This window comes from Crassostrea angulata, chromosome 1 (genome assembly GCF_025612915.1).
Source record: "Crassostrea angulata isolate pt1a10 chromosome 1, ASM2561291v2, whole genome shotgun sequence".
NCBI classification, from domain to species: domain Eukaryota; kingdom Metazoa; phylum Mollusca; class Bivalvia; order Ostreida; family Ostreidae; genus Magallana; species Magallana angulata.
The window spans coordinates 42,050,863-42,060,354 of NC_069111.1; the positions used below are offsets into that span (position 1 = coordinate 42,050,863).

General features: G+C 34.1%; 1 protein-coding gene across 1 annotated transcript; it reads left to right on the top strand.

Annotated features, from left to right (window-relative positions):
- Positions 1-564: 564 nt before the first annotated feature.
- Positions 565-8,942, top strand: LOC128185388 (immunoglobulin-binding protein 1-like). Its single transcript, XM_052854995.1, has 10 exons — positions 565-764; positions 1,904-2,016; positions 2,984-3,077; positions 3,337-3,449; positions 3,756-3,891; positions 4,008-4,077; positions 7,536-7,615; positions 7,844-7,986; positions 8,262-8,407; positions 8,645-8,942. Exons 1-10 carry the CDS (start codon positions 657-659, stop codon positions 8,683-8,685), a joined length of 1,044 nt encoding a protein of 347 aa, XP_052710955.1. The 5' UTR covers positions 565-656; the 3' UTR covers positions 8,686-8,942.
- Positions 8,943-9,492: the final 550 nt, after the last annotated feature.

The window sequence follows — 9,492 nt, forward strand, 5'->3', positions numbered from 1 at the left end:
CACCCGTCTCATAATTAATTTCTCCTCCTTAGTTTGACATGGAGAGCCTCCAAATTAGTTATAATATCTTAATTAGAAAACCGATTCAGACACTTAATAATGATTGCTAAACAAACATAATTATATTGGAACGTGGATAGGATAATCGCTTTTTACATTATTAAAATTATCAGTGAATGTACCACATTAAACATGATCATTTGTAGATATGTTTTCAATAAAGTCAATTTTAATTACATGCATATATATAATATTTGCCTGAAAACATCGCAATATACATAATAAATAATATAGGTGCGAAACGTCTCAGTGCGAAAGGTCTTTAGGAGCGAAACGTCTCAGCGCGAAACGTCAATAGGGGCGAAACGTCCCGTTCCCGGTGTAAACATGGTACAGATGAAAACTTCCTGCATGAAAAAATAAAATAATCAAATAGTAAGATTATCATCTTCACTTACACTTAGGTAAATGTTCATCTTATAATGAAATCAATCTAGGTTTAACCTTTCTGTTCGATGTTTTGTAAGCAAATAAATCTCTTGATTTCACTATTATTACCCATATCCCATCCCGAAAAACCTCAGCCTTGCAGTGATTATGACGGTGTGTTTAACTATAGAATTATTGGTCTGATGAGCCCACTTTGACGTGAGATAATGGCAGAAGGTGGAGAAGAGAGACTACCTGACCTCTATGAGAAAATCTGGTCTTGTTGGGAAACGCTGGACAGCACAGAAGAACCGTCATCCTCATACAATGTGCAGGTACAAAAAACAAAACGAATAAACATTGTCTGAAAATGATCGAACACGCACGTGAAATACAAATAGAAGACATACATATTTAATTGCGAAGCAAATCTTATTTAAGACGTTAAGCCTTTGTAACAATTACAATTTTTGTGTAACGGATTTGGAGAAACTCGAAACTAACCGGCCCCTGAATCTCTGGTTAGGTGCTCTATGACATTAGCTATTTGGCGACTGTGAATGTAGTAGTCTAACCATCTTATTACTCCCCCTTAATATAATCTTGGACTTTGAAGATCTATGGAAGGGAATTGCCTTTGTGACGGTCAGACTGGTTCGTATACCGGCGTGAGACAGCTCAGTTGGTAGAGCACCTGACTAGAGATTCAGGGGGCCCGGGTTCGAAACCGGGTCTGGGCCATCATTATTTCTCCCATCCCATTACATTTGGTGCCGTGACCAACCCCTGGAACTGACAGGTGAACTCCAGCTAAGGGAAGAGCCTGGGGTGATCTTCGGGGACGAAGATCATTTAAGGGGGGGGGGGGAATGTGACTGTCAGACCGGTTCGAATACCGTTGCCAGATAGCTCAGCTGGTATACGAACCGGTCTAGAGATTCAGGGGGCCCGGGTTCGAAACCCGGTCTGGTCCGTCATTATTTCTCCCAATCCGTTACACCTTCAAAAGTCTATGTATCTTGCTTTTATTCATATTATGCTTTATTCTTTATTCTTCAGTACAGTTACACTTGCAAGTCACTTTATTGTTTTCACATTCATACTCATCCAATTTCACTTTGATTCTCTTTAATTCTTTATGGCTTTCTTAATTCTATGTTGCAATATTCTCTTATTATTTGTGTTAATTCTTACTTCTATCTCTATTCCAAACATGAATTCAATCATGCAAACCATAGAGCACTTTCAATTGAGACAAATACAAGTTGTATGAATGCTGCATCATGATGCCAGGTGGCAGTGGGTGTGCTAAAATTGCTGACACCAAAGATTCATGAATAATAATGATTAATTTGCAAGATGTGCATCTCATGATTTTATGTTGATATTAATTCCTTGCACTTAAATAGGAATCTACAGTAATGAAAGTACTAAGTAATGAATGTGATATTCCATATAATGACTTCTTTGACAGAAAACAATAATCACAGGAATAACAGCTGGAATAAAGGCAATCAGAATGGTCAATGATCTCTGTCTCTTCAGCACAAATGAAGATTTAGATGAAGTGGCAGCAAATGAAATAAAGTAAGGAAATATCATAAACATGTACTGGGTATTTCAAAAAATGTATACATTGTGTTACTGCACATGGGTAAATGCTTTTGCAGGCTGACCAATGCCTAATATCAACAAAGAATCAACCTCCTACTGGTACTTACATATAATGTACCACTATATACATGTAAATAGTGCCTGTTTGGAAGGGTAACAGTATACAGTTGATGACTGGGGTCAATGGCAACAGTTGATCTGTCGGACCGACTCGCAAACTGTTGCCCAAGGCCGAAGGCCGCAGGCAACAGTTTGCGAGCCGGTCCGACAAATCAATTGTTGCCCAAGACACAGTCAACAACTGTTTTGTTATACCCCTTCTAATCAATAACACGTTTTCGCATAATGTGACGTCATCAGTCAACAGTCTTTTTTAACAGTCAATTTTAACAGTTCCAATCCAACAGCTCCGGTCCAATAGTCAAAATGCGGGACTTTTTTTTCGTATAGAGTTATATTGTAACTGTTTGACAGGGGTATAACAATTGAAATTGTCACCCCGAGAAAACATTATCAACGTCCGCTTGGCATCGGTTGACTATGGTTTTCATGGGTGTCAATTTCAACTGTTGCCCTTCCAAACAGGCACTATTTATTCTATTATACTAAATGTCTTAGTTTAAAAAAAATGTTACTGCTTGACATGAATTCTACGGCGAACCGTATGTGTATAATTTGCGTGCATGTAGCAATTCATTGTGTTACCCATTAATTGCCAAGTGTGTTGCTAATGCTGAGGATGATAGAAAGGATTATAATCTGCATCTAAACCAATCAGATTTCAGTATCTGTCATCAAAGTATAATATAATAAAAGTATTTTGATCATTGTCTGCATGTGGTTTTGTAATTTTTTGCTCACCACTCTTTTTTTGAAGTGTTGTATGAAATATAATGTACAAATCTATGTAAATCTAATTTTCAATTTACATTTATTCCAGATACCTTCTCCTGCCTGCTTTCATGGGTTATTTTACAGAGAGAAAGACTGTAAAGAAAATGGAGGAACGAGGAAGTTTGGTCAAAGAGGCAAAAGTAAAATTACATTCCTAGATGCGTTTATAAATTAATTCAAGAAACCAATGCTCATCGAAGAAGAAATATGTCAGTTAATTTTAATGCTAAATTCACTGTCTATGACTTTACATTCTTCAAAACTACTGTATGTGTTTGAAAAAAACCCTTCAGAATTGATGCTCATATGCATGTATATCAATGACACCAAAATAGGAAAGAAATTCCTGCACACAAAATATCCTCAATTCATTCATATGGTACTTGTTTTGGTTTCCAGGCATATTACATAGATTTTCTCAGGAACTGTGACAATTATGGAATAGCTAAGCTTGATAAGAGATTGTTGAACCTGACCCCAGAGGCTGACCAAAAGGCAAAACTCTCAGGGGGGTAAGCATGAGCGGATGTTTCTAAAGTGAACTATAAACAAGAATACTTTAAATCATATTTTGGAAATTTATGTTCATGAAGTATTTGTTTTGTACCATTTTCTGTGGGGAAAAAAGCAGTCTTTGAATCCTTTTTCTACCAGTATCAACTTTCTAGAATTTACTGGTTTTGTAACAATTGCTCTCATTTTCAGTTTACAGTATTTGAGATTTAAAGAAATACATGTATTTAAAGTTGTATACATGTATATCAAATAAGCTTGTTTGTTTGGAGAATCAATCAGTTAATTTTATTGTATTTATCAAGACCACAAGGTATGGCAGGTATGATGCAGACAAGGGAAGAAAAAATAAAAAGCTTCAAGGAGAAAAAGGAACTTGATGCCAGAGTCAAAGAACTCCATGATAAAATGAAGCAGGACCATGTAGATGAGGATGTGAAGGTCTCATGCCTTTTAAAATTGGACAAATTCTGTTCTAAAATTTACAAAAATTATTGACTTTCAATTGCTTATGGTAATGTTATTCGATTCAACTTAATATTGAATTACTATTACAGAGGGAATACTATATTGGTTTACTAAAAAAATGGATTGGAAATGCAAAAGAGAGTTTAGATTCTTTACAAGGTAGGTCTTATTATGTCATTTGTTTATTTCCTTAACAAAGGGGATTTTACATTATAAAGTGTGTACATAACATACATATTAATAAATACGGGTTTTTAGCTCATCGAGACGAAGTCAGGGGGAGCTTATGCTATACCGTCGGCGTCGGCGTCCGGACCTGGTTAAAGTTTTTGTTGCAGGTCCTGTATCTAAGCTATTACTTGTCCTATCTTCACCAAACTTGCATGGATGATGCATCTAGACCTACTTATGGACTTGAAAGACTTGACTGCTGAATCTGAGTCCTAAATTTCAGATGCTGGAGGAGGTTAAGGTTGTTGGACCAGGTTAAAGTTTTTGTTGCAGGTGCCCTTTGATAGCAATATCTAAGTTACTGCTGGTCCGTTCTTCACCAAACTTGCATGGATGGTGTGTCTTATGATACTGATGCACCAGACAGGCTTGAGTGCTGAATCTGAGCTATAGGATTCGGATGCTGGAGGAGGTTAAGGTTTTTGGAGCTGGTTAAAGTTTTTGTTACAGGTGCCCTTTGATAGCAATATCTAAGTTACTGTAGGTCCGTACTTCACCAAACTTGCATGGATGGTGTGTCTTATGATACTGATGCACCAGACAGGCTTTAGTGCTGAATCTGAGCTATAGGTTTCAGATTCTGAAGGAGGTTAAGGTTTTCGGAGCTGGTTAAAGTTTTTGTTGCAGGTGCCCTCTGATGATTATATCTTAGTTACTACTTGTCCTAACTTCACCAGACTTCCATGGATGGTGCGATTTATGATACTGATGCACCAGACAGGCTTTAATGCTGAATCTGAGCCATAGGTTTCGGATGCTGGAGGAGGTTTAGGTTTTTATAGCTGGTTAAAGTTTTTGAAACGGGTACCCTCTGAAGATTATATCTTAGTTATTACTTGTCCTAACTTCACCAGACTTCCATGGATGTCTTATGGTACTGATGCACCTGACAGGTTTGAATGCTGAGTCTGAGCCATAGGTTTCAGATGCTGGATATGGTTAAGTTTTTTGGAACAGGTCACATGTTTGATAGATAATAGTACTATTTCAAACTTGCATAGTTGATTAAACTGTAGTATGAATGAATCACAGAGGAAGCTTGAGATGCAGAGCTTGATCTCAATTATCAAGGATGCTAAAAATATACCTTAGTTATTAAAGGTCCTAACTTCACCAAACTTGAATGGATGGTGTGTCTTATGATACAGATGCACCTGACAGGCATGGATGTTGAATCTGAGCCATAGGTTGCGGATGCTGGAGCAGGTTAAGGCTTTTAATTGCTAGTGTCCTCTGATGATGATATCTTAGTTATTACTGGTCTGAACTTCACCAAACTTGCATGGAGATGCGTCTTATGTATACTGATGCACCTGACAGGCCTGAATGCTGAATCTGAGCCATAGGTTTCGGATGCTGGATGAGGTTTAGTTTTTTCGGAACACGTCACATGTTTTATAGATTTTAACCTGCATAGTTGATTTCACTATATTATAAATGAAACGCAGAGGTTGCTTCAGATGCAGAGCCTGATCTCCATTATCAAGGATGCTAAAGAAATCTCCTACCTCACTCAAACCTGCTCGATAGATAGATGTGTTTGTTGATAAATGATATAACATGATTCCTATGATATATTATTGTTTGGTAAGAAACAATATTGTTTAATATGACACAATATAATATCATATGTAATATTATAAAAAGTTATATGATACGATATGATATTGTATCAATTTTTTTGTAGATTTTATGTTATGATATTGTATCATGATATTGTTATGTATAGTATTGTATATTATGATACAGTATTGTATAATATTATATTGTATTATTAATTTATTATTTTATCACATGATACTATTGCATAAGATATTGCAAAATATAATATTGTATCCTATGATACAATATTGTATATTCTATAATATTGTATCATACGATATTGTATAATATGATATTAGTTTCTGTAATGTAGAATTATATCACATGAAATTGTATAATATGATACTGTAATATTATATAATATTGTATCATACAATATTGTATGATATGATATTGGTTCATAATATGATATATTATCACATCACATGAAATTTTATTGTATGATATTGTAAACATATTATTGTATCATATGATACAATATGTATAATATAATATTGTATTATATAATATTTTACTTTATCACATAATATTGTATCATTTGATATGATACAATGTTGTATCAAATTATATTGTATCATATGATACAATATCATATTATATATTAAAAATGATACAGTATCATACAATATCATACTATATTATACAATATAATATCATATGTTTCAATGTTATGATGTATTATGTATTATGATATTGTTATATAATACTATATTGTTTTATATATAATGATATTGTATTTTATTTGATCAAATACAATAACATATAACACAATACAATGTTATTTCATATGTTACAATATCATATCTCATCATTGTTTATTATGGTATTTTATTGTACTATATGATATATGTTGTAAATATGATAGGATGCAATGTTTAATGTTATATTTATATTGTATTGATTAACAAATGAACATATAATTATCATACAATTTTTTAACAGATGATATACGATATTGTGTCAAAACAGAATCCATGAATATCCAAGATCATAAAGTATGATTTTCATTTAATATGATAAAGGTGGTCTCTTAAAGGTGAAGTCTCATAAGGGTGATGTCTCGTCTCGGTGAGCTTTGTAATCTGTGATTACCTATGTTTTGCATATGTGATACAGATAACATCACAAAACTTGTATCGGCCTCTGGGGCTGATACAGGTTTTCAGCCCTTGGGCTGATACGGATACGTATCACACCCCTTGTGGAACTCCTGCCTTCTTTTGTTTTGGCATTTAGGCATGTTTACAAACGAAAATTAATACATTTGTTACAGTCGACATTTTAAGTGCAGTTTGAAACAACAAATGCTTGCGAATGTTTTGGAGCAGTAAATTTGAAAAGGGAAATTCTTGTTCTGTTTGGTACCGTAAAACAATAAGATCTCATATTTTTATTTAATACATGTATAGACTACTTTCAAAGGATATTTAAAATCAATTTGTTCAAGTTGATGGGTTTTTTTTTATTTTATTACTAAGTATGTAATAGATATAATAATACATACCCCTTTTCCAGACCACAGCATATATCAGCCCTTAACCAATATCACTCCTCGGGCCTTTGGCCCTCAGGCTGATATTGGAGTCTTTGGCTGATACTGGCAGTGATATGGAAAAGGTACTATTAGTTGCATATTCACTGTATGTTAGGCTGTTAGCAATGCTATAAACTAAGGAAATGTATTTTGGGGTGTATATTGCAATGCATACATTTTTATTTACCTGGCAGAACTACAGTACAGGATTTGTTGAAAAATTTAAAGACAAATGTTTTTTCTATTTTAGTGGAAGTCACCATGTTGGATCTTCGTAGTCAAACACTAAATGATGTTGAGGCAGAAAACAAACCCAAGGAGAAGAAAAAGGTAAAATAAAATAATGTTTGAGTATTTGTAGAAATGCCCCCTTTTGATACATTTTCACTGTACTACATATCTCTATTTCCTGAACTGTATGTGGTGGTTTAAAAAAAAAGTCAGTTGTAAATAAGAAATTTTACTTGATGGTTCATTTCAACAAAGTTTCACATAAAAGAAGATCTGATTTCCCGTACTTCACAAGTCAACTCTTTGTTTAAATGCTTATCTCTTTAGGCACTGCGCCCCTTCATTATAACCAAGGACATGATTCAGAAGGCTGTGTTTGGTGCAGGATATCCCAGTATTCCGTCATTGACTATCGAAGAGTTCTATGAGCAGAAAGTAAAAGATGGAACCTTCCAACCGCCTACCTCAAAGTAAGTTAAAGCATTGAGATGGGAGACAAGTGTTGAGGTGGAGGACATATCTTATCCCCAGGACTTTGTAATATCTTTCTGTATCAATGCATGGAAACAATCTTTTAGGCATTTTTTTCTCAATTTCAAAACATAAAGGTTATGATCTGCATATGCACATACATGAACATGGTATATTTTAAAACTATAAATGATTTAGTTTTCATATTGGAAAAAAGTTCTAGTATATATTTCTGAAATTCCTTTTTAATGAGTGATATTTTGGAATGGTTTAGAGGACACAGTATGCAGAACTGGGCGCAGGACCCTGAAAAAGACAAAGAGGCCCAGGAGAGGGAAGCAGAGGAAAAGGAGAGGAAAGAAGAGCAGGATGACCCTGAAGAGATTCAGAAAACCAGAGCATTTGATGATTGGAAAGATGGTGGGACATCATTAAGTTATCAATATTTATAGATTGTAAAAATTGTCAATCAGATAATGCAAAATATGTTTATAGTGAAGTGACAGTTCTGATGACCACTTTTAATTTGTTATGAACTTTATTTATAATTTTTAAGTTAATAACGGGGTTATTTTGTATAAGGAAGTATCCAACCTTTAATAGTAATCTGGCTAATAGACGGCATAAGTTTTAATAAGAATTGAAATTTTGATTTAGATCATCGAAGAGGATGGGGAAACCGGAAAAATATGGGATGAAAAAATTGGAATTCCGAACAAGGAAAAGTCACAGACTTTGCTGCTGCAGTCTCTATGCTACATCTGTGTCAGTTTTCCGGATTCCTGAATGTGCTCTCCAGTAATCAAGAACATCGCAACAATCGGAGTCAAGAGGATGAAAAAATGATGTTTTATACAAGTGTGGACATTAACATGAACTTATGAGGAAGTTTAGTTTAAGACCTTTCGCCTGTGATAAAAAATATACACTGATTCAATAAATCACTTTGCTTAGATTTGTGAATTATTTCTTTGCAGTAATATTTATAGAATCTATATATAATTGTAATACATAAATGAATGTTTACTGGGTTCTAAAAGAATAATTATTGAATAATCTTAATGAACTTCCTTGTAATGCTATAAAGATACTTTTTTCATATTGATAGCTTTCAACAAAAAATGAAAACTTATTATTCTCACCTTATGAGTTCAAGTTTACGAAAGCCGAATAGGGCCACATAAAAAAATATTTTTATCTCGTAATTACGAGAAAAGATCTCGTTATTACGAGTTAATTATCTCGTTATTACGAGAAAAGATCTCGTTATTACGAGAAAAGATCTCGTTATTACGAGTTAGATATCTCGTAATTACGAGAAAAGATCTCGTTATTACGAGAAAAGATCTCGTTATTACGAGATAATTTTCTCGTTATTACGAGTTAATTTTCTCGTTATTACCAGAAAAGATCTCGTTATTACGAGTTAATTATCTCGTTATTACGAGAAAAGATCTCGTTATTACAAGAAAAGATCTCGTTATTACGAATTAGTTATCTCGTTA